General features: G+C 42.2%; 2 protein-coding genes and 1 long non-coding RNA gene across 12 annotated transcripts in view; 2 read left to right on the top strand and 1 right to left on the bottom strand.

Annotated features, from left to right (window-relative positions):
- Positions 1-1443: 1443 nt before the first annotated feature.
- Positions 1444-8050, bottom strand: CCDC28A (coiled-coil domain containing 28A). Of its 6 annotated transcripts, XM_027888037.1 has the most exons (6): positions 7881-7985; positions 7166-7366; positions 4957-5120; positions 3857-4011; positions 3210-3232; positions 1444-2191 (listed from the first exon to the last, which is right to left on the bottom strand). In XM_027888037.1, the coding sequence occupies exons 2-6, from the start codon at positions 7321-7323 to the stop codon at positions 2137-2139; spliced, it is 555 nt and encodes a 184-aa protein (XP_027743838.1). In that variant the 5' UTR covers positions 7324-7366; positions 7881-7985; the 3' UTR covers positions 1444-2136. The 6 variants fall into 6 exon arrangements, with proteins under 6 accessions (XP_027743838.1, XP_027743836.1, XP_027743833.1 ...); XM_027888035.1 differs by lacking the exons at positions 1444-2191; positions 3210-3232; positions 7881-7985 and adding an exon at positions 8007-8050 and having other exon boundaries at positions 3684-4011; positions 7166-7360; XM_027888032.1 differs by lacking the exons at positions 1444-2191; positions 3210-3232 and having other exon boundaries at positions 3684-4011.
- Positions 8051-9383: 1333 nt separating this feature from the next.
- On the top strand, positions 9384-16293 carry LOC114059514. Its single transcript, XR_003571682.1, has 3 exons — positions 9384-10390; positions 11967-12097; positions 15152-16293. It is a non-coding gene; the product is annotated as an uncharacterized LOC114059514 (long non-coding RNA).
- An 8640-nt stretch (positions 16294-24933) lies between these two features.
- Positions 24934-25455, top strand: part of NHSL1 (NHS like 1) — a 177422-nt gene continuing 176900 nt past the window's right edge. For 3 of the 5 annotated variants that reach the window (XM_027888001.1, XM_027888000.1, XM_027888009.1), the window contains exon 1: positions 24934-25435. In XM_027888001.1, coding sequence (XP_027743802.1) covers positions 25078-25435 — 358 coding nt within the window. In that variant the 5' untranslated portion in view covers positions 24934-25077. The remainder of the gene's footprint in view (positions 25436-25455) is intronic. The other 2 variants (XM_027888003.1, XM_027888002.1) reach the window with 1 other exon arrangement.

Here is a 25455-nt window from a genome sequence, read left to right as displayed (position 1 = left end):
ATGGATTGCATAAAAGACACAAACTTGTATCCAGGAGAAGGTAAGGGAGTAATAATTTCTTTATTATTTGCAATCAGTGCATTCTTTGTGTCTTGTGATGGCCTGTGGCCTTAAGGTGATCAAAGAAAAAGGGGTGAATTCTTGTATAATTATAAACAGCTGCCTGAGAAAGGTATTTGGTTTAGTCTGTATCTCACATTATACTTATGAGCTCTGTACTTTCATAAACTGCTACAGAAACAAGAGATCAAGACATCCAACATGTCTGTGATTTGAAATGTATTTGAAGTTATAAGGCTAAGCAGAGTTAGATGACAGAGCCCAAAATGGAAAAGAACTGCCTCCATTGTAGAGTACCTTAACTATGAGGTTAAAAGTGTGGTTTGGGACCACGGTGTGTTACAATGCTGCGATACACTGCACTCACTGGCATGAAGATGCTAGTGAGCACATAGCGCTGCTCCTGCATCCAAGTGAGCTCCAAGAATGTCTTTTTGTTCATATAAATGCAGCTCTACCAGGGACTTTTGCCCCCATCACTGACCTTACACCTTTGCACACCTTTAGTGAGGCATGAGGCTAAAAAATGTTCCTTTTTTGCTTCATGTTCAGAAGTCTGCCCAGAAACATGGCCATAGTGCTGCCAGTGAGAAGATACTGTGCAGAGAAGGATAATTGCCCAATTATTGGTTAAAGGGGGAGGGGGATAAACAAACATGAATCTTGGCTTTACTTTGTGAGAAGCTTGTTGCATTCTAGTTCTCTTAAGCTGTGGATTTCACATCACAGGTACGTCCCCAGCTGCAGGTGAGGACTCCGAGGTACTTTTACCAGCCTGCAAAACTCCTAGAGAATCTCAACAGCAATAAATTGTGTAAAGAACAAGAACGTCCTTAGGGGACAAAAACTGGGATCCCTACTGGTTCATTGATCACTGAGATTTGCCTGATAGGTAAGGCAGGGAATAACAATGGTTATAGCAGAATCTGTAGCCAGAGAACCCTGTGTTGTTTCTATCCCTAGCTGCCATGGTGCAAGCTTGACTCTTCATGAGATTCAGACCAGAGCCAGAGAAAACAGAATCCAAAACTACGTCTTGTGGCTGAAGAAGCATCTTCTCCCAAGACGCCGAACAAAAGGCATTTTTTGTTCCCTGGCCACATGTCCACATTGGGCTGATGAAAGCTCCGTGCTCAAGTAGAAGGACAAAGATTTCATTCCTTGTTCAGTAAGCATATACAATATAGAATCTGAATGTATTACCTAAAACCTGAATGTAAAATAAATCTAGAATCGAAGGCATAGTTTGATCGACCAGGATAGAAATTTTGGATCTAAAACCAGCCTGATTTTACACTAATTCAGAATTTTTTCTCTGACTGTGAACAGAAAGATGATACCAATTAATACCAGACTACTTACAACATAAAAATAACTACAATATTGCATATATTGGATTTATTGAACAATAACTGTTTACCCGATTTTGGAATTTCACAGTACTTAAATTATGTGGACTGCTAGCATGCACACTAGTTTTAATTTATTGACATTTTACAATTATTCACAGTAATGGAAAAAAGTAAACTCTGCAAACATTCAGACAATGCCAGAACTCATCTTCTTAACACAGCTGAACTGACAGCAGCTTCTCTAAATGAAACACCATATATTTAAAATTTTTCACTTTATTAACAATAAATTAATCTGTGGCATCACCAATCAACAAAACACTAAAGATACAGTGTGCAGATTGTCTGTGTAGTGATCAGAAAGGCAACATTATCACTACTTTCTTAAAAACCAGAGAAGTGACAGTGAACTTGTAGACTTGTATCATTTTCGACCATGTGAACACTGAGAAGAAATGTACTTCCCCGTGTCCCCAATTTTTCTGTTAAGTAAGGCAATAATAAAAAGCACAGCATGACAATAATTTACAATTCTAGGTACTGAGCCCTGACATAACGTGGTTGCTCAGAGGAATGTGCAAAATAAACACCTGAATTTGCACTTTGATTCTTTGTTATGTAAAAGAAAACAAACCAACACAAAGTCACAACTGTTCCCGATTCCATTGTCAGGAAAAACAAATTAAAAGCTTCTGTGAGAAATCAAATTGCCAAAGCTGTTCTCTCAGCCCGTGGTACCATTTGGAATATCTTGAGCATCTGCTAAATGTAGTTTTTGGCTGAAGCAAATCATTAAGGAATAATATTTTCTCATATATAGTAAAGGTATAAACAATATAACAGTGTTACATGAAACTGTGCTTACTCTGGGGTGTACACCAGTCCCGACAAATTCCATTCTAGTAAGTTCTATGCTAGTTCTCAACCAGTAGATTAATATTCCTCACTGAGACTTGAGCATTGCAATACTTCCAGAATTAGACTGCAGATCAAGGGGGATGGCAAATTATTTTTATTGCTATTATGTGATATTCCATTTATGAGATCTGCCTTAAACAGCCTTCCACGGATATGCAGGGCATGTTGATACTAAAGCAGGACCTTAAGCCCCAAACCCGAGTCCCAGCTTACTCAGTGCACGTAACAAAGTGTGTAACAACAGAAATAACTAGACTGTGGAATAAACTGAACACATAACCCCTGGATTATCAACAGCACAGTGCTAAAGACAAGCTAAGACATTCAGCTTTATCTTCTTCTGTGTTGGCTAAGAGCACGCATTTGTTCAGTTTCTAAAGCTCTGCTGAAGTATATGAGCCTAGAAATAAAAAATTAGGTCAGTTTATTATCCACAGTCAGATCAGTGATAAACAACCACACATATTTCTAAAAAAACTGAAAGATAATAGGATTCATTTCTTAATGGGACAGACACTTCTGAATACTATGGGAGTACTACTATGGATGTTTGAATGTCTCAGCAAGGCATCTCAAAAGACCCTGCTACTGATGGGCTTTGCCATCAATGGTGAACACGTTGTCTAAAGTGGTACACAGTAGTTTAAAAATTCACCACGTGAAGAAAATCACCTGTAATTACAAGTATTAAGATCCAGTCAATTACGTACTGGAAGAACGTAAGATCCATGCTGTATTATAGCACTAATTTAAAAGAAAAGGCATCATTGAAGTGACCTGACTCCTATAAAGACACCAGTTAATGGGGAAACACACTGTAATTTGATTACAGTTAACGATAACTACAATGCAAAAACAGACATTTTAGGAAAAGGATACATAGATGAATTCAGTTCTTCTAGCTGCAAGATAAATGTAGAAAATATCAGAAATGGCACTTCCCTTAGTCAGATAAATGCAACAATTATGCTAGTATGATCAATTAAATATATTAAAACAATTAAGGAAATAACTGCTAGTTTGGGCTGAAATGCGTGATTTATTAGCAAAGCAAACCTACATTGAATTCTGTACAAGGAGCGAAGTTCCAAATTTAAGTTAAAATTTGCTGATTTGAGGAAATTTAAAGAAACTTTTAGTAGTTTTGGTTTTTATGTAAATACACTGGAGAACGGACAGACTGAAAGTGTAGGATATACAGATGTATATTCCCTGTTACGTTTCATCTTCCCCAGATGCAGGAGGGTAGACCATATGGAAAATGGCCATAGTCCCTGCGTACATGGGCTGTCTCTTAACAGGCCTACATGCTCAGGCAGCTTGCAGCTCACCTGCTCAACACACCAAAGCAAATGCAAACAAGATCCTGTGTTTCCTCAAAACCAAGATGAGGGCAGGGTTTTCATACTGGTTTGTTACAGAACTATGTTGTCCTCAATTGTAAATCACTGCCCACCCAGTAGCAGTGCTTTCCTGAGCTGAATGCTGGGGCAAAGTTCCACATTTTCTGCCTGCCCAGTACTTACATCTGACAGCAGCCTATCCAGGTTGGAATCACTGGCTAGTTTTCTTTTATCTTCAGGCAGTTCTTCCATCTCCCCGTAGAGCTCCAGGTTGAGGCGAGCAAGTTTCTCCTGCATGCTCCGTACATGCTCCATCTGCTCTATGGAACATTCATTTCCTAAAAGGATGAGCAACAGCTTTAGATAAAGGAACATGAGAGAGCAAATGAAGATGTGGAGATGCAGCTTTTTACATCAGAGGAATTTAAACATCAAATTTACAAGTAAGTGTCCTTTCTCAATGATTTCCACTACTGAAGTTTCTGTTATCCTGTTTGATGTTATGTTGTGCTGAACTGAAAATAACTACCAAATGTCCTAAGAGGTTTTCTATACTCCTGAATTTTAGTCTGACTTAGAAAAGCCCTGGTTTTTAGCTTTAAATATGATCACAACAGAACTTCTAATTTTGAAAAATCTGGGGGTTTCTTTCTTCTAACTAAAACTTTATATAATACAGACTTCTTTGGTTCCCTTGTAAAATCAGTGTGGAGTTAACATGACACACTGACCTAACACTAAACTTGCAAAAGCACGTTTGCATCTTTCTACTTAGTGCAAGGAAAAAAAGAAGCAAAAATGTGTGATGTTTTTTCTGAAACCTCCATCAACTGTGAGGCAGTAAGAATAGTAAGAAACTAAGCAGAATAAGCTGGATAAAATGCAGCTTGCATTGGATTTCATAAAAGTTGTTACCAATAGTCAAAAGTGTTAATATGCAGCAAAACTGGGTGCTAAATACAGTTACTTCTTCCTACACCGTCATAAATAGCTCGGTCAAGGCTTTAGACTTGGTATCTTAAATTAAAATAAGCCAAGGTGCTTCCATGCTAGAAGGAACAATTAAATGGCATACGAATAATCTCAAAACAAGCACAACCTTAAAATGGGACCGTAATTTAAAAATGCAGTAAGATGTATTAATTATGTTAAACCTAATTTCACATGGCAGAGTCCAGCTGACAAACTAGCTATGCAGTTCAAGTCTGTCCATGCAGTGCACTTGTTAGCAAATGTTACTACTGTACAGCTACAGAAACCACACACTCAATTCATGCACTTACCAAATGCTTGAAGTTTGCCAGAGTGGAAGTCATTCAAGAGACTCAGAAGTCCCCTTTCCATTTCCTGGACATCTGATACATCTGTGAGAAAAGAATGCTGGATTGGTGCTGCCTGCGCCCCTTTTGCTTCACCTCCTGGAGGTTTGGCTTTCTCTTTTATTACTCTGGAAAAAAAAAAAATAAACAAACCCAATATTACTTCCTGCTTTCACTTTCACTGTGAATCTGCAATGTAAGAAAAGTATACATCCAGGCTTTAAAAACAAAACGGGAAATATATAATACGTAATCACTCATTTTAAGATAAAAACTGCATCACCACCAGCTTGTCTTAAAAATAAAGGACATTGCTCTCTTAACAGTTTGATACTGCAAAATGAAAGATTCCAACAATCTGCTCTCCTACTAGTGGTAGGAAGCATCAGTGGACCATATGTATATGATGGCCATCTTAATAATCCAAAGTGGACCATCATTACCCAGCAGTGACATGTGAGGCAATATCACAGAATTGTAAAGGCTGGAAAAGGCCTCTAAAATCATACCAACCATAAACCCAGCACTGCCATGTTGACTTCTAAACCAAGTCCCCAGGTGCCACATCCACACGTTTTTTGAACATTTCCGGGAATGTTGATTCCACCAGTTACCCAGGCAGCCATTATCTACATAAAATCACTCAAAAACCTATTGCAAGCTCTAAGCCAGAGAGAAACCCCTAAAAATCATACACTTCTGTTGTTGCAAACACCTACAGACTGCAACAAACATCGGATGAGCTAAAAATTCTCTACAGCCTTTCCTGCAAGAAAACATCAAAATTTCTGGATCTCAAACACTTTTCTCTAGACATAACATTTATTCAGAGCACCATGTGCCCATAGTCTATATGCTGAAAAAATCAGCAGTCCAACAATGGTATCTGGTTCAACTCAAGAGCAGCAACTTCTCAATTCAAGTTTAACATTAGCTAGTTCTGCTTCAATTTCAGACCTAAAAGTTTCCATGACAGGAAGGTCATTCATTTCTTTCACCTGCTTCTGCTCTTTAATAAAATGTATTATTGTTCCTGGAAAAGTTACTTAGATTCTTGTAGATTAAACGAAAGTTAATTAAATACTTCTCCGCCACTATCACAACAGCAGTTAATCCTCACACAGTTATGTCAATTAACCCTCCTGCTTGGAAAGTTCAAGAAAGTGTCTGTGTCAGCACTGCTTGGTAAGCTTAACAATTGCACAAAAATGTCCAGAACTTAAAGCAGAAAGGACTTTTTTTTTTCTCTAGATAATCTTGTGGACTGCAAGAAAATAATTTCTAGTACATTCCAGAATAATGTTGAGACTGTACAGTCAGCTGAAGAAACCACCAACTTATGACACATTAGTATTTACTAATATTTGCCTCAAAATATTGACACATTTTTCCTGAAAAATAACATATAGCCTTTACTTTGCAGAAATTCATCAGGACAATACCAGTTCCTTCAGAGTTTCTGTGCTAATGATGGCAGTTCTGTATTTAATCTTCAGCTAATACTCAAGAGGTCAGTAAACTCTGCTGCCTCCCTCTAGCTGACATTTCACTTTAAAATCCCTCTTCGCTTATTTATCTGCTCTGTCAGCCACAGCCAAGCCACAGCATATTTTGTAACATGCACAAAAATTGATGTTCTCAAACTGAAATAGATATGGTATCAATAAAACACAAACTACTCTGACGTGGTACTTTCTGAAGAACTGAATGTCTCTCCTTACGCAAGATCCTGTCCCAGCTGAGAGGTCCCCAATCAAAAAACACCCAGAAATTCCAGTTCTAGCTCATCCTGCTCAATTTATGTCCTTCGTTTCCTGCCATACTTGTCAGTTCCAGCCTTGCAGTCATGTACTGTATTTGTTCCTCACAGCTGTGCATCTTGGGCTCTGCTATCTGGTGCCCAGCTCTGTCTTTCAACAGTCCCCTGCTTCAGGTGAATTGTTACGAGTCTACAGCATCGTGTTACGTTTTTTAAAGCTTACAAGAAGAATAGTGAGCACCTTCCTTTTCTGTAAAATAACCATTATACTGCATTAAACACAAATCACTTGTAAAAAAAGATACATCATCAAAAACGTTCACAAGACTGTCACAGCCAGTCTAAACATCCTTTAGCACTGACAAGTCTCTGGCTCTCATTTCCTCTGAGCTTGCAAGATGCCCCCAAGCTTACCGTTTCAACTTTGGTTTCTGCACAGCAGGCTGTGGGGCAGGGTTGGAAAAGGCTGTACTCTTACTGACTGGCACTGAGCTCTTTTTGGAGTTAGTAACCTGGGCAGGGTGACTGGTAGATGATTTGGGGCTCCTCCTCTTGATCTTCCTTTCTTCCATTTCTTCCAGTTTAGTGCATGTAGACTAGTATCTTGTCCTTCACAGGGAAGAGAAGAAAGTAAGAAAACATCCATTAAAACGGGCGTTTACAATAAAAGCCAAGGCGGAAAGCAGCTCACGGAAATACAGCCCTCAAAGATGAGCAGTCACTTGTTCCTGAGAACACGAGAATCCAGTTTTCAGGAGAAGCTGCCCAGGCCTGCAGTAATTAAAATCTCCTGCACCAGCCTTCAGCCGACAGGTACCTCCACGTGATCTCAAGCTTTGTGTCCCGTGGACTTCTGCTGGAGAACACCGTGTCTGCCGAGCCCACGCCAACGAAAACACCGAGGAGCGATGGTGACGAAGAACCTCCTCCACGGGGAGCGGCAGTGCCCCGGCCGAGCTGTCGCTGTCACACGGCTGTTATTGCCGGTGCCAGGCTACCCACGGGCGCTGCCCGGCCCTGCGTGTGCCGTGGGAGGGGCTGTTACCGGGCGCTCCCTCGCCACCTCCTCGCCGGGGAAGCGCCTGTGACACTCACCTCCCGGGGAGACGACAGCCCTGCCCGCTGAGGGTTTATTACCGCGGAGCCTCGGGACGCCGGCCGTGGCCCCGGCAGCAGGAGGAAGACGACGGACACCCCCTCACACCCCGCCCCCGCCGCACGGTGGCCCCGCCCCCCCGGCCGGCCACGCCCCTACCTGAAGAGAGGCCCCGCCCCCCGAGGCGCGCGAACCCTCACGGAAGCGGGGCTCGGTGTGGCCCGGCCCGGGGGTCACGTGACAGCTGGGCGAGGTGCATTGTGGGAGCCCCGCCCCCCCGGCGGGCCGTGCGCGGGAACTACAACTCCCAGAACCCCCCGCGGCGCCTGCCCGCCCTCACGGCCCGGGGTGTCTCTTAAAAGGTGTGATCTGAAACACGCGGGGAAACTCCCGCACTGCCACCTCCTGGACCTTTTCCCAGCTGACACCGTGGTCTCCTGCCTCTGCTTGCGCGGTCTTCTGCCTGTAGTTACCGGCCACGACCCGCCCTGTACTAAAAACGTCTCACTTGCTGTTGCTTTTTAAGACCATTAACTACCCTAAGCACTGAGTGCCTCAAACGAGTGTCTTACATGTACAGAAAATCACAAGACAGAATTGTTGGCGTTGAAAGGTACCTCTGGGGATCATCCAGCCCTACCCCCCTGCCAAGGCAGGGTCGCCTAGAGCAGGGGTCCCGGGAACGTGTCCAGGTGGGTTTGGGATGTCTCCGGAGAGGGAGACTCCACGACCTCCCTTGGCAGCCTGTTCCAGTGCTCTGCCACCCTCAAAGTAAGGAAGTTCTTCCCCATGTTGAGGTGGAACTTCGTGCATTTGACCTTACGGAGCCCTAATCGGGGAGCTGACTCATTTGTAGCTTTCATTACCTGTGTTTCTTAGTACAAGTTTACAGCCAATTGAACTGTGCTTATACAGATGACAAGAGCCCTCCAGCGAATTATCCTCAGACGGTGTGAGGCGTTTGAACCTTCAGATGGGGATAGCAATAGGAATTGTCTCTGAGAGGACATGCTGGAAGCGCTCCAGTTCTTGGATGGAGCTATATGGGCTAGAAATGCCACTAGTGGAACAGCAAGGTCAAGATGACGAGAGGACATGGTCTTAAGCTGCGCCAGGGAAGGTTTAGGTTGGTCATCGGGAAGAATTTCTTCACCGAAAGGATAATTAGATGCTGGAGCGGGCTGCCCAGGGAGGCAGTGGAGTCCCCGACCCTGGACGTGTCCCTCAGTGCCATGGCCTAGCTGACAAGGCGGCGTGTTGACCCGCAGGTTGGACTCGATGATCTCAAAGGCCTCTCCCGAGCTAACTGTTTCTGTGGCTCCGCAGCTCCGGGAGGTGGAAGCTGTGAGCGGCGGGCAGAGGGACGGTCCCCCCGCGGCACTCGGGGCCGTGGCGGTGTCCCCGCAGTGCCCCCGGCAGTGCCGGTCCCCGCCCGCAGGGGGCAGCGCACCCCGCAGCTCCCGGCCGCCGCTCCTTTCCCAGCTCCCGAGCGCTCCGCGACGGATCTGCCCAGGACGGCTACCGGTCTTGGTTAAACGGGGAGCCTTGCTGCCACGTTTAGTGGGATTGCAGCTCCCTGTGTCACTTCCGACCTGGATTCCAAGTCCTGAGTCGTTGGCTTGCAGGAACTTAATTTTCAAGGCAGGCAGTGTTATTAGCAGGGCGTGCCTATTTAGCCTTAGTGATTAACGAGTTCAGCCCCGCCAAGTCTGTTTCCTGGTGCCGTCGCTATTGCATTTCTGGTCATCCCTTGTCTCCTCAGTGCTCCCTGTCATTGATGGCTTTGTGGACTTGAATGCTCGGCACGTGTTTCCTAGCTATGGCTGGTAGCCTAAGCTGGTTTTCCCTATGTCATCGTAGTTTGCTGCCTAGAGAGATGAACTTAGCAGCTCTATAACCTGTCAACTCGAATTTCTTCCACCTACAACGAGATCTTGGGTTTTACTTTAGAAGTGTATTGTTCATAACTATGTTTTCTGATGAAGACTCTTGGACGTTATTCACACACCAGCTGGAAAGGGGGCTTAATCTGCATTACCCACAGTGGAACATCAACCAAAACTTTATTGGTGCTTGCAAGTATATGTCTCAATATGAAGCTATCTCATGGCTTAACAGGTGTGCAGCTAGGATGCGTGCCTATCTCTGTCTAGACCTTATATGATACCAAGAGAATGATTCTCCAGTTGTACTCTGATCCTGAACCTTCTTATAGATCTTGAATTAGACCTGACGAGATGGCAGTACCTCGTCAAGATTTGCACGGCATGTTGCAGCTGTGGACTCAATGGCCACTTTGAGTCCAAGAATGGGTGCTGTCAAAGGGAGATTGCACTTGAAATGACTCTAAGGACAGGGACTGCATGTTCACTGAAGGTCACTCTGCAGTGAAAGTAATTCCTTGCAACAGGACATAGTTAGGGTCTGAGGAGCTGGATCAGTTCTAATGAATTAAGATCAGTGTTGCTGAAAGAGATCTGTGATAGGCCAGTGGTATACTGACAGCTTACCTGTGGGAATAAACAGCCTAAGGGTGTTTGCATGTAAGTAACTGAGAAGAAAGAAATTAATCTCTAATCTGTAACACTGGAGATGCATTAAACAATAAGGTGGTGATACACGACTTAAGGGACAGGTAGAGAAGCCAAAACAGTTCATTCTTTAATACAAATGGCTTCTGATATCTAGTTTGGCATGCATTACAGGGAAACAAGAGCTAGCAAAATTCACACAGGCTGTAAGCCAGACACAAATTCCCAGCCACAGACCTGCCCAAGGAGAATCCTCATTTACACATATACATATATGTGTATACATATATATATATATATATGGGAGACTACAAAAAGAGAAAAAAGCAAGACTTACAGACAAAATTGTGTAGATATTTGGGAGATTTGTATGAGGTAAATACTGTTTCTGCAGGGTAACTTTGAAAATGTTTGTGTTCATTTAGCTGATTTCTCACATGCTGTATGATCAAGAAAATGTACCCACCTTGCAGATGATATATAGAAGTGGGGTTTGTTTTCCCCCCTGTGATTAAAGGTGTTCTGTGCATGCAGAATAAAGCAAAGAGGTTTGACAGTTTGGATGGGAGGTGACTGGGTGTTCTTTGTTTCTAGCAAAGCATTTCAAATGTCTGATGGCCTGCTTTTAAATAAAGGGGAAATCTTTCCATCACTAAGCAATTTTAAAATAAAATTATATTCAGAAAGCAGTTGGATTCTACAGTTAACCCTGCTTCAGTTTAGTCTCTCAGTAGGAGGGATCAAGTACCCCAGAAAAGACATGCAATTAATTTTAACATGCAGGTAATGCTTTGCTCCAAGTACCTTTCTTATCACTGCACACTATATCACATTAGAATTATTTTTAAGGTGTCTCTGCTAGTTCTATATCTGATTTAGCAGAGCCTACAAGGCCAAATAATTGGGAAAGCATCAGACTTTGTTTTCATAGTGAAAGTAATTTTATAATGAATAATTAACTTCTTATAAAAGATAATAGCAAGTATCAAATAATCAAAGGTATCATGGTCATTATTTGATATTACAAATCCTATTGCTGATAACACTGTTGCCTTGAATCAAATAAGGATATCATACATTCACCAGGAGGGAGAAAAAGTGTGGTTTGGATTATCTCCATTTATCTGAGCTTTTGTATAATTTTGCATTGTGGTAATGATTCACAGTCCAGAGAAGGCTTTTTTGTTCCTTTATAAGGCTTTTTTTCTGACAACTCCACCAAGCATTACAGTGGTAGCTTTTGTATATACTTGTTGAGTGAAGTGCTCCAAGGGTAACAATATTTTAATAGCAACAAAGTTATTGTTAAAGCAGCAAATTAAAAAGTTAATTGAATCTGATTTTATTTACATGTATATCTCCTTATGAACCGGAGGCCCACCCGTGAAGATGCTTTGAAGAAGAACTTCAAAGAAGTTAAGTCTGTATTTTGTATTGAGATATGCATGCAAAATAAAATCAGATTCTTCTTTCTGAAAACGCTATTCAGTTGACATGAGATGGCAAGTTGGTTATAAAAGCTTCCCAGGCAGTGATGAAAGCATTGGGCTCTTTAGATTCTATAATTAATCTTGGATATATTTCACAGGGTGACACCTTGTACTCATGGAAGCATGACATTGCTGTAGCATCACCTTCCAGAAAAGAGCACAGTTGGGACATACTCGTTCATAGGAAGTAAAGTACTTACTGCTGGTTTGCAAGGAGCAGTATAACAAGGTGTGTGTGTGTATCTATCAGCCAGCTAAATGTGAAGAGCAATGCAGCAGAGTAAAAATTATACGTATAATTAATTAACATTGGATTAATATGGATGTAGAATTGCGTGGGTTAAGGCACACGTGTATTCTGCTTTACAGAATGTTAACATGTATATCCTCAAGAAATGTCACTGAAAACGTGTCAACATGTTACCTTGTATCTCTCTCTCTCTTTCTCTCTTTCTCTCTCTCTGTCCTCTCTCTCTGGGATAAGTGAAGTAATATAAGCATATATAAATATTTAGACTTCTATATTATTACTATCAGTTTCCATATCTCTAGCATGAATAGTCCATTGAAGTCAGTGCTATTACACATGAGAGCAAGCAGTTTAAAACCTCCACCAGTATTATGTGCTTATAAAGTGTTCTTACTGCAAAAAAAACAATACTTGATTAGCTACTAAGACATTAAATACATGATCTATTTGAAAACTAAACAAATCTTTTGCCAGAATGTGGGTATTGAGTAAACCACCTCCTTGGGCCAGCAGTATGGTGATTCAGACACCCAGAACATAGTAACAAGGTGAAGAAGGAGGAAGAACAGAAGAGACTTGCTGAATCACTTGGAAAGTGGCAGTCACACCAAGAACTAGGCCTCTAGGGCCTCCATGGCCCTGGTCAGCTCCACCTGGGACCCCCTCACCTGGGCCCAGGAACCACACTTCAGCTCAGCCCAGGGCCTTCAATTCCTGCCCAAACTAAGGGTCTCCAGCTCTGTCTTCAGCTTCTTAATGGGATGTATGCTTTGGTCTTGTCTCCAGGGAAAACAAACAAACAAACTAACAAACAAACAAACAATTAAACACCTGATTTCTTTATATGCCTGGAAAATTGTTTAAATAATGTTATTAATGTGTCCGCTAGTTAGTCTGGACTTCATATTCACAGTGTCATGGAAGCATGGAAGTAATAGTGGTTGGAAAGCACCTCTCAAGGTCACAGCATCACAGGGTAATTCAGGTTGTAAGAGAAATCATGAGGTCTCCAAGTCAAAGGAGGTCAACTGCATGCATAGACCAGATTCCCAGGGCTTTATCCAGCCTATCTTGAAAAACATCCAAGATAAAACCTGCACAAATATCCTGTACACAGCCTCCTGTCAGGTCAGCTGTGGCTTTGTCTGGCCAGGCCTTGAAACCTTCAAAAATGGAGACTCCATCACCAATGCAGATTACTTGTTCCAGCACTACATTACAGTCCTCGTGAAGGAGTTTTTCCTTACACAATTTTTAGTTATGTAAAAACATGCTAATATGCTATATGTGTTCAATAGATATAGAAGCTATTGTACAGTTGCATTTGCCCTCCTTTAAATACTTAAATATTTGCAATATGCATTCAAGTTCTCCAATGAAAAAGCACTTTAGAGATGCACATTAGTTGTTTTAACAATCCCAGTGCTCCAGATGGAAAAAGAAAAAGTCTGTCATTGGCTCTGCCAACACAATCAGTATTTCAGGTACAGTTCCAAACCTAATACAATTTTTCAGACTCTGTCAGGGATCTAAAACTAAGATTATTAATAAATGCACTGGTGGTTCCCTAGTGTATAATGTGTTCTCCTTTAGAATTATTTCATAAGTGTTTCCATGGCTTTAGATGCTGGCACATTGTAAAAAGAGTAGGGTTTTCTGAAGAATAAGGATGATAACTAACTTCCATCTTGCACGATTGTCTTGTTTGAACAGTGCTTTTCCACATGTTAAAATACATTACAATCAAATTATTCCATCTATCACAACATTTCACTATTTTTGTCATAATAACCTTTCTCATGGGACTCGACCCATTGGTAGACTTGAGAAAAGGCTGGGATAATATGACACTACTCCTGCATTCACATTCAATAGTAGACAACAATGAATTTCATATGAGGTTTTAAAATAAATCAAAATAAATGTTAGGTAGATTCGCCATCCTTGGGCAGCCTGCTGAATTATTTTTGCAGGTACTCATCGGGTTACTCACTGTAAATGTAACAGTGTTTACAATCACTCTAAGATCGGTAACATGGTGTTTACGGAATTCCATGAAAGTCAGCAAAACTGAGCCCTCGTGAACCAAAATGCAAAATAAATTCTAACAACAAGACCAGATCAGAAGACACATGACAAAAGGCTCTTCTTCTGCACAGCTGGGGAGGTATTACTGCAGAGCATGTTTTCTGATGTATATTATGGAAATAATATGTGGAAAGGATTGTTGGATTTTATTTAACCTAACATTTGTAACACCTGTTCCTGGCAGGCACCTGCTCTTTCCCCCTTTTAAATATTGAACAGTTTATGATTAATTTAGCACAAGATAGAACATGCAGCTTATATCCCAAAGAACCAGGGAGCATCTTTTGTTTTCTGTAGCTTGTTTTTTAAACTGTTCAGTAATTTATCACAAGAGGAGTAAGACCTTGCAGGAAAAAAACAAAACAAAACAAAAACCCAAAGAGTCTTAAGGTCACAATTGAAATAAAATACTTGCTCAGTTGTTTTAATAATTTGGCTAAGGGCCTACAAAAATGGTTTTATTTTCTTTGCCAGTGTTTACTCTTAATGTCAGCAGGAGGAACTACTAATCACATTCTCTTAATGAAATGCCACTGAACAGTATTGCTAGTACAGAGTAACATAGGCATGCTAGGGAAGGTCCAGTAAATAAAGTTTAACTTTTCAAAGCAATTTCAGCTTCACCTGTAGTGTGTACAGCACACACCTCTGAAAGTCAGCGCCAAGAATCTCAGTGGTGTGAAACAAATTTGGGGAGCAAATAAATGCAATTCCTACCACACAGACCATACAACAAATGAATACAAGACCAAAGAGGAAAAAGGAAGCAATTTGATAGCCTGTATCTAAATGGTCCACCACAATTTTTGTCAAAGGTTCTGCTGGCATCACATCTTACAGGCAAACTTACAATTTTCTTGTTAAGCCACACAATATAAAACTATCTCAAATATGCTTGTTTGTTTGTTTGTTTCATGATGGTAAACTCCATACGCACAATTACAGGTCTCATTTGGAAACTTCAATTCAGCTCAAGAAAATCCAGTAATTTTTCTCAGTGAGATGATCTGTGAAGATCATGCTTGTAAAGAACTGTGAAGGCAAGCAGCTAGGCTCCCTTTATTGAATGTGCTAAGAGCATGAAATATATCTCTTATATTTACAGCTATAGAAATAAAGTTATATTCTAGAAATATAACCTAGATTGTTATCATAGTAATAAAGTAGGTCTGTGAGTTATTTGCAGTCTGCAATTTTTCCTGGTCAGATTTGTAGTTGGCCTCAAGTAATTTCTTTGTGTTGTTTGGGAAGTTGAATTCCCTTCCCCCTCTGTAGCTTGGTGGCTGAGTACAAATACAACTGCTTCAATGTTTTAAGAGCATCAAGTGACTATTTTTTTCCAGGCTAGAAGACATAATGCTGAAAAGTTCCACTGACTAAATGTCTGTTCTCTCAAACAGACATTAGAAAGCGTGTTTGTAATTTCAGACTCTGTTTTGTTAGATATATACAAATGCAGAACTAAAACCAAACAAAAATCCATTCCCTATAGAGAATAAGTGTACAATCTGTACGGAAAACTGTTTCCAAGCAATACATGCACTAAATCGTATTCCTAAGTTTTCTTTTTAATATCATTTTACTCCAGTAGCTCTAATTAGCAAAGGCAATAATAAATACCTGAAGCATTTTTCTTTGCATTGGAAATGTGAAAGATAAACAGCAGCAAGAGGTCTCAGCTCCAAAAAGGATACCTGTGATGGTGGGCACCATACTGCTGTAGAATAAAGATGACCTCCAGAGAAAATTGTTTAAGGCTTAAATACATGATGGAATACAGTGGGCATGCGAGCAGCCCTGTTTGACTGAAGGCAGTTGTATAAAGACTAATGTATGGTACAGTAGATATTAGTGAGAAGGATTCTATTTTAAGCTTTCTTTAAATTAATCATAATAGAATCGCGGGTTTAAATGAGACTTCCTTTTAAAGGTATATTAAAAAAACACAACCCAACTCTACAGAAAGCATTGTAAAAAGTTATATAGACTTCAGTGGAAAATAACTGACTATGTGCATTATATGTTTTGGTTGTGGATCCCAACCATTGTGTTAGCATTCAAAACTGCAATTGTAACTGTCATGAAACGCAAAGCACAGAAAAATTGACACAGCGAAGAGCCAAAGAGGCGTCATTGTGACACTGTGTTTTTGGTTTTGTTTGGGTTTTATTTCTTTTTTCTGTGTATGTACAACGAGGGACTAAATTTGCAAACTTTTGGAAGGAGACAAAAATGGAGACTCCTGGAAGGAAGCTCAAATACAGTCAACTTTTTTTTTTTTTTTTCTTCTAAAGAAACTACGCCGGAAAGGAAATAGGCTGAAATTCTTTACACCTTCTTTCACCCTATTTTTAAGCAAAACTAAACAGACCATTTTTAACTGGATTTCACTGTATTTAAAAGTTGATTCCTATGCTATTAAGCAAGGAATTAATATGGGTTTTTTTGAAGCAACTAAAAAATGATTTTGCTAGAAGTGCTTAAAATTTGGCATGTTCATAGTCCTCTAAGGAACGTGTACTCTGCCAAGTCTGAAAACACTTGGAACAGAAAAAAGGTCTGAGTATATCTTGCATACAGTGCTACATTTTTTTAACTGATTTATGAACAAGACACCAATGCTTAGCTTGTACAGTTTGTCTGATCCATGCAGTGAAATAAACACAGCTGCATTTATTACAGGGATTGTATAATCACATATTTGATACCCACAAACTTCTGGGAGTATTCAGAGAGCAGTATGTGCTAAAAATCCTAATTACCTTTAGTTTCTCTAATATCGCTCTCAATTTATTTTATATTTAATATAAGTTTTTTGTTTATGTAAGTTAGACATTTTAATAGTAATGATTCTGCAACAACAGTAGTTCAGATCATTTGCATCAGTTGTAAAGAGTGACATTGTCATTGCACGAGTCATAGAAAATACAAAGGTGCCAGTTGTCACAAGTATTGCTTTGAGCTTCCTAATTTGGAGGTGTATAGATCCTCAGCTCTTACTCCATGTAGTGTAGGCTTTAGTACTCAGTGTAATTTCTAGATAGCCATAATACTGTCAGTCTTTCAAATCATTATTCTGGAATTTGAAAATATTTCCCCATACTTTATTTATTAGCAATATGCCAGCTTTTGAGACTGACTGTGTATATAAACAAAACCACTGAGCTTTGCAGCATCAACACACTGGATCTCATCACAACCAAGGTAGATGAAATCATGCAAAGGAAAGAGACCTTTAATGATCTACCATAGTGGCAAATTCTCCCCATATGAACATTTTTAAAAGTCAGCTTAATACCAAAAGATTTTTTTTCTGGCATCCTGTAAATATCCAGAACATGGATAGTATACTATACATATTTAGGAAATATTTTGGTTTTTTTTTAATGTGAAAATGGAGAGGTGAGTTTAGGCAGTGGTTGAATCTGTTGCAGATTGCTGCACACATACCCACTGTAATTTCACTCGTGACTGATTCAGCTGTGGTAGAGATTCCAGTGACAAGCCATGCCCACTGACAAGGAAGAGAATGGGGAGATCTGTGCTGGTTGATAGATGGTTTATCATGCCCTGCGTTTTTTCAGTGACCAAACCCTGTGTTTTATTTATGAGGTGGGAGCTGCTGCAATGTGTCAAAACTCATTTGTGACTGACTGGCACACCATATGTGTTCATAACTGAAACACAACACAGTGGCTTCTTTTTAAAAAAATGTTATATATATATAGTTTAAACTAGTACTTTGCTGTAGCTGTAGTGACTGGTGGTGGGAAGATAATACCTAAGGAGAAATTCAGTTCTGCTTTAGTGACCAGCATAGTCTGCGTGTTTGGGATGCAATTAAGAGGCTTCTGTCTGTTTGATGTATTGTTTGCTCTGAGTCCCGAGGCATTCATTTGAGAAGATAATCAGCCTTGTTAAAAGAATACAATTTCAAGTCTTGTTGGAATTGTTTTTCAAACTGTTTTAGGGTTTTTGTTATGATATTTAGTTAATTAATCAAAATGTAAACTGTGTAATTGTTCAAAGGAGACCACATATAACACAATTAGAGAAGACATAAATGTGGTCAGTGTCTTAGATAAATAATAAAAATTTTATAAATCATTTACACAAGATTTCAACATGATCTGTTGTCATTAAAGCCAGGGACAGCAACAAAAGACTTGGATCAGTATTTATGAAATCTTCATATCTTTAGTCTGATTTTCAGCTGGTAATTCCTGCAGCCTTTGCTTTTCCAGATGAAAGTTTTCTTGCACAAATAATGGCACCCATACTCCTGTCCTACAGTAAATTGCTGTTTGCATACCTGTATGCATACTCAATATTAATGAACAGTTTTATGTGACTTAGATTAGATTTATATGAGATACAAGGAGGATTTTTTTCACCATAACAGTGCTGAGGCACTGGAACAGGTTGCCCAGAGAAGCTGTGGATGCCCCGTCCCTGGAGGGGGTGAAGGTCAGGCTGGATGGGGCTTTGAGCAACCTAGTCTAGTGGAATGGATGTTTATGTCCACAACAATAGGGGTGGACTAGATGGTCTTTAAAGGTCCTTTTTTGACCAAACCATTCTATGGTTCTGTGATTCCATGATATTTTGATTGCTGAAGTCCTTGTGAAGCAGAAACCTAAACACTTTATCAATTAAAAAGTCGAATATATCAGAAGTTTTTCTGCCATGGAGGAAGTGGAAGTGCAAAATGTACTTTGTTAAAAGACACAGACATGCTTCAACCAAATGAAGAAAATCAGCATGGCAACTCCAGGAGTATTATTATTGATCCACTGATGTAATCTTGCAGCAACTTGGTTTCTCTTTGGGGAGATGCAGCTTGGGGTTGTTTCCATTTTCCAAGAACTGCAGTCCTAAAGGTGTGTTGGACTCCATCTCTGAGTCCAATGACTGGCAGTCTTCTTTTTGCCCTTTACTCAGTTAAACACAAGGACCAAAAAACCTCTGATGATAACTTCTAGCTCTTAGGGGGCTGTTATGCTACAGTTGTATTTTCACTGGCTCTATAAGCTCTTGCATGTGTTTCTATTCAAAGCCTCAATTCCCCACCCTGTTCTGCTCCCCTGAGAATGATCCAACATACTGCTGTGTCTTGACGTGCAGAGAGTACATTTTCCTGCCATTTTTCTACAGTACATCAGCTGCCTCTTTTCACGCAGCAGAGCTACAGCAATTCTACACTGATGACTTCAGACGCTTCCAGTGCAAGCTACAGACCATGCGTTTGTGAGCAGGAATGGAAGGAAGGAAGCAGGGGTGGGAGAGCTCCTCTTTTAGAGGCAAAGAGCTGTTACACCTCATTGGTGTGTTGTTGAATCATATCCTTAGGCCATCACAACTACCGTTTCCTCCATGGTGTCATTCCTACTGCAGTTACCTTTGATTGTCCCATTGCACCACTGCTAGCATGGCTTTTATCCAAAGACAGCTGTGCACAGATAGAAAAACTGAGAAAGAGTTTGAGAGATTTTAAGCTGGCAGAACACAGTGTGCTGACTTGTTCAGATATGCAGAACTCTGTAGCTCAGAAAAGCTCAGGGGCCAGCAGAACAACCCGAGGTCTAAACCACTAGCTGGACACACTTGAAGAATAAGTTTCAGCCTAATGTTAGGATGGAGAAAAGAGAGCAGGGAGAGAAAAACCACTGGGACTGGGCAACAAACCACTAACCTTTAAGACAGAGCTCAAGAAAATACTAAACTCATTTACTATGAAAGTGTGGATACATCTGCTAAGTTCTTTGAATAATAGTGATGAAGGTGTTGGAGTTACACTGCCGCCTTTGTTTAATGGTGATGATAACATGGTGAAGAAAATCAGCCAAAATATTACAGAACAAAATAGAAAAAGGAGCTCAGCTCCAGGCTTCAAGAAGGTGCCTGACCCAGGGATACGCCAGACAAGGAGAGCTTGGGGTTGACAAAAGTTTGAAACAATTAATCTCCAGGGAAATAGGATCTTGTAAGTAATTTGTGTCAGAGAGAAGCCTGTCATCATCAGAGAAGTTCCACTATTAGTTTTAAAAGAATATCCACAAGAATCCATTTCTGGACAAGGAGGGAGTCTTTTGGGCCATGCTGGGTATGGATTCCAGTACACAAAAATACCAGTTCCTGGTATCAGTAAGTTGGAAGAAAAGTGAGGATTGAAGTGTTGCTGCACAGTCAGGCAACAGTGATCTGTGGCCTAATATAGTATTATAGCAATTTAGGGAAACCCAGCAAAACAGCTATTGTTTTTTTAATAGTAACTAATTTTATCATTTGATAATATTTCTATAATGTACAAAAAGTATGCAGTCATGAGGGACAGAAATAGGCATAATTCTGGTACCATTTAACTTTCTCAGGAGTCATATCTACTCCCATATTCTGCCTACCTTATGCAGGTTTCTTTGAGAAAGGTTTTCTGTTGAATACAAAAATGAAATGCATGATGATTAGAAGAGCCCAGTGGCCCAACAAGACTGGGAGCATCCACATACTTTTGGTTAACCAAGAAAGAATAAAATGACAGAAAACATACTTTTCTTGCAGAATTGCCTCTATTTTAAGCTTACACCAAACTTCTACAGCTCAACAGCCAAAGTAAGTCAAGAATACATAAGCTGACTATGTGCCCAGGACACTGAGTTTGCTTTCTCAATTACAAACCAGTGTTCAACAGAACTGCTATGGGTGTGACCAAGAAATGTCCTCCTCCGTGCCTTCAAGTTCTACTGTTATTATTTCTGTGTATCCACTCGGTTGGGTGTTCCTAGCCTACACAGGCAAATAGCAAGCTTGAATCTGTGGCCTAAAATGCAATGGATGAGCTTGGTGCCTCTAGCTGGCTACATCTAAACTAGCCCAGGAAGAACTGTCTGATGTCTCATGGTTGGCCATGTGGCTCTTGTACTACTGCTTGCTATTTGCTTCTGAGAGCCCAAAGGGATTGCAGAAGCAAGACGAGGGAACAGCAGTGTTCATTCTGCAGTAGGTGATGAGTAAGTCCCACAAGACTTGTCTTCTGTTTCTTGAAATAGAACATGAAAGTTATTAGGTCTTTCATTTGGTAATTTAACTTGAGGCTTAAAATGCTGAAGGATGAAAACTACAATTCAGACATAATTAACTTTCCAGTGAACTTGGACTTTCATTAAAAATGAAATCAATATTGACTTGAAATATTTAGTAAAGTCTCTGCTGTCCTTTTGTCTACCTTTCTCCTTTTAATCTCAGTTTTCTAGGCTCTGTTCCTCTTCTGAGAGGACCTTCCACTTGTGACTGAGGGTATTTGGAGGTGCGAGACCCAGAACGCTGCATCACGGGTCTGCCACGCTTAGCTGCGCAAGTGGAAGTGACTGCTGCACGCTGAGCTCACAGACCTCCTTCTCCAGTGGATGCAGCTAAATGGCAAGGAGCCCCTCGCTCCCACCACTCACACACCACGATTGACAAAAACGGTGTGGTGTGACTGTGCGGGGCTGTGAGCTGCAGGGATGGCTCACCTGAGGGCAGCGGCTTGCTGGACAGCAGGGAGCAGCACTGGGGCTGTCACCCATCCTGGGCAGTGGTGCCCGCCTTGCCTCAGAGTCCCCCTGGGCCTGTGGGAGTATTAAAAAGAATCAGGAGCATCCTCACAGTTCTGCCAGAAAAGGAAACATTTTCCAGCCATAACCACTCAGCTACCTGAGGGGGATGGGTGTCCCTAACAAAGTCTGTATTTCTGCTGACCTTAGAAATTTTAAATGCTTCCTTTCCAACATGATGAATACTTTAAATCTCCAACTGTGTAAGTTTTAAGCTTCATTTCCTTTCCTATGTCCCTTCCTTTAGTACGGGAAGAAACAAGCTCTGAGACCACCCTTTACTGGTTTCAGTCAATCAATATTTACATTTTCTTTAACACCTGTTTTTTTCTGAGTGTTCCATACAGAACAGCCTATCCCAGAAAAGCATTCCACATGAACTAATGAGGAAAAAAGTATTGTTCTGCAATAAGCATACAGACTTTGAATGTTTCAGGAGCATCTATGCATTTAAAATTCAGATTTATTTCTTAACTTGGTTTAACTGGCAGTCCTAAAAAGACTTTATTTTTTAGTAAACATTATTCCCACCAGAAATATTCAAACTGTCACAGTGATTTATTTTAACAGTTTGCAAACATATAAACCAGTGAAATAGGTAAAGTAGGTTTCACTAGCAGTGAAATTCCACACAGTAGCTGAGGCTCTTTACTGAATTTAAGTGCTGTCTAAAGCTTTGATTTCTTGTTATTATTCTCCCTATGTTCAAATCTCTTTTAAGTATTTTTCCCACTCACAGATAAGAAAAAATGCAAAAACATTTGCAATATCAGGATTTGATCTGAATTTTCAGAAAAGATTTTAGACTGGTTAATGTACTTTTTGAAATTACCTATTGCTAAACTCAAAAATTAGTAATTTCCAATCAAACAAACATGCTCACAGTCCTATGATATCTGCCCTGGCAGATATGTTGCTGTGGGTTCTTTTCAGCTGACACCTGAACTAAGCTCTTTGCTCATTTTCTTCCTACTGTGTTTGATATCGAATTCCATCTCATCCTTGGTTTCCCCATGGTACTCCTACCATTTAAACAAAACATACAAAGAATCACTCCTCTCCATTCAATCATACCCGTGAACAGGACACATTTTTTATCAAAGGACTACCCAAACAAGCATGTCTAAGAACTAATGAAGACATTATGTCCCAAAATAAAACCAGAAGAGTCCAATATGAAAGAATGCTGCTTTCCATCTTCTGTTAATTAATCCTGACGGCTTCTTCATTGCAAGACTATGGTTTTGGATTCCTTATATGCTTAAAGCCCTGATTAAACACCATTTCGCCTGTTTGCACCATGTTCTCATCAGTTTCTACAAATATTGCACAAGTGCACTCTGTGGTACTGTCTGTAACAGAAAACCAGTGGTAACATTCCAAGTTGCAAAGTTATCTATTGATAACCTGTTTGGACAGAGGTGTAAAGGAAGGTGGTTTTGTTCTTTATTTTTTTAACACTAGATGGCATTGCTTCCTCCTCCTCCCACGTTCCCCCTCCCACCCCCGCCAAGAAATACTTGAAGATGAAACTTTCCTTAATTAATGTAAGAGAAGAATTAGCGACTTGCAATTTTTGCTATGACTATCATGCCAACACACATTTCCCATATATCTGAACTCTCATACATGTTACCAAGCCTTAGGCTTATATTCCACTGCCTGCAGCCTTGTCCACAAACTCCTCCATGCACCAAAGAGTTTCTGAAGCACTAGCGCTGGAATAGTTTTTTTCGTGTTTCCCTTAAGTAACCAAGGCTAAAATTATGGATGATAAATACTGTGATAAAGAATATTTTGTTACATAAATTTTGTGTCCCCAAGATGCTGATGGAATGGCACAGTGGATATGTCCCTGGATATGTCCTTCTCCAGCAGATTCTCTTTCTTTCATCACATAGTTTCATCAGTTGCAGCAGGAGCCGGAGCAGCTTATGAGGCAGGAAGGGACTACACAACCACTTTTCCCCAGGGCCCTTTCCCACAAGAAGAGAGGGATTGGGTTCCTCTCTTTATCATATAGCAGGAGCCAGAGCCAGTAGGGCATTGTCCAATTAAAATTAAATAGCAGCTGTTGACAGTTGCTAGTAGGCTAAATTGGTTCTGTAGGGAATAGCTCATTAGAGCCGTCATCTCTATGAAGAGCTGATTGTGTCCTACGCGGGAAAAGTACAGGGGCTTCTAAGGCTGGAACCTGCCTTCGGTCCACACCAGCATTACGTGCAACGTTCGGTGCAACTCGATGTCATGCTCCACCCGAGCCAGACTTTGCTTTTCCTACCTTAATGTCAATCTTACTAAAAATTAACCACAAACAATTCACCGTTCCCAGACAGGGTGATCTGCTTTCCCTGCCTTGGAGCAGCACCTCCGGCCTAACCCGCGGCGCGGCAGGGGAAGGGGCTGGGGCGAGACCTGCCCCCTCTCCTGCTTGGCCCCTTTCGCCGAGCAGGGGAGGCCGGAGGGGCTGGCTTCTCCCTGGGGAATCCCGCTGGCCCCAGCGCCGCGCCGCGGGGCCGGGCCGGGAACAGCTACCTTGGCTGTTGGCTGGCCGGGAAGGGTGAGGCTCCAGTTTGGGGAGCCACAGGTAGGCGGCGGCCTCTTTTGCTTTTCCCAGGTTCGTGGAGGTTCCCCTCCCTCCTCTCCCTCCTCTTCTTTTTCCTGCTCTCGCTTTCCGGGTTGGGAGTTTGGTGCGTTCAGAAAAGTGCCTGCAACAGCGCGGGGTTCCCCAGGTGGGGCTGGTCCGGGCTCTTTCTCTCCTCCTCCTCTGTCTGGCTTTCCTCCTTAGTGGCCACATCCAGGGCGCTTCAGTCCCCCTCCCACGCTTCCTCCTCTTCCCCCCGCCCCATCCCCACTTCGGGGAGAGAAAGCCGGGCTCTTTCCTGTCTCCCGGCCGCCCCGGGCTCTCCCCGCGCCCGCCGTGCGGCGGAGCTGCGACCCGCTTCGCTCCCCCTCCTCTCCCCTCCCTCCTCTCCCCTCCCTCTCCCTCCTCTCCCTCTCCCGCCTCCGGGGGCCGCTCCCGCACATGGGCGCCGCTCGGGGCTCCCCCTCCGCCGAGGCTGCGGCGGCAGCTTCCCCCCGGCCCCGAAGCGCGTAGCCCGGCTGCCCCTCCCGCCCCGATTCATTTGTTGTTGTTGTGCTGTTCTCCCTCCTTCCCTCCCTCTCCTCTCTCTGAACTTTTGTCACCGCGGCCGCTGCGCGGATGAAGACTTTTCGTGCCGGGGACGCCTAGCTTCTCCCGCTGCCGTGCCCGGCGCTGCCCCCCGTGCCCCGGCCGCGATGCCGTTCCCGCTGCGGACCCTGGAGCCGCTGAAGCTGTGCAGGTTGGAGGAGGCCGGCGGGGATGGCGCGGAGCGGGGCGGCCCGGCGCCAGGAGACCCCACCGGGGCGGCAGAGGGGGGCGGCGGGCGCCGCCGCGGCGCGGTGCCGCTCTTCGGGACGCTGGAGCAAGTCAGCTCGTACGCGCTGGTATCGCTGCTGATGCAGCTCTCCGACCTCTCTCGCTGTGCGGGCGACATCTTCGGCGGGATCCTCAGCGAGGCGGACTCCCTCTGCCACCGCAACGCCCGGCTCCAGCGCCGCCTCGGCGCCCTGGAGGAGCTGCTCGCCCGCCTCGACCACCGCAAAGTCAAGATCCGTGAGTACCACCCTTCCCCG

Source organism: Empidonax traillii, unplaced genomic scaffold, assembly GCF_003031625.1.
Source record: "Empidonax traillii isolate 1590-97213 ecotype Southwest subspecies unplaced genomic scaffold, ASM303162v1 scaffold229:size1690559, whole genome shotgun sequence".
Classification (NCBI taxonomy): Eukaryota; Metazoa; Chordata; class Aves; order Passeriformes; family Tyrannidae; genus Empidonax; species Empidonax traillii.
The sequence above is the reverse complement of the archived record's forward strand: the minus strand, read 5'-3'. Positions and strand labels throughout refer to the sequence as shown.

What these genes read in the sequence shown, in the direction of transcription:
- CCDC28A (XM_027888035.1), bottom strand. Translation starts at nt 7,323, where the DNA reads ATGGAAGAAAGGAAGATCAAGAGGAGGAGCCCCAAATCATCTACCAGT. An exon ending in CAGAAACCAAAGTTGAAACG is followed by an intron (nt 5,121 to 7,165) that starts GTAAGCTTGGGG and finishes TTTTTTTTCCAG; the next exon opens with AGTAATAAAAGAGAAAGCCA. An exon ending in TGGCAAACTTCAAGCATTTG is followed by an intron (nt 4,012 to 4,956) that starts GTAAGTGCATGA and finishes TCATCCTTTTAG; the next exon opens with GAAATGAATGTTCCATAGAG.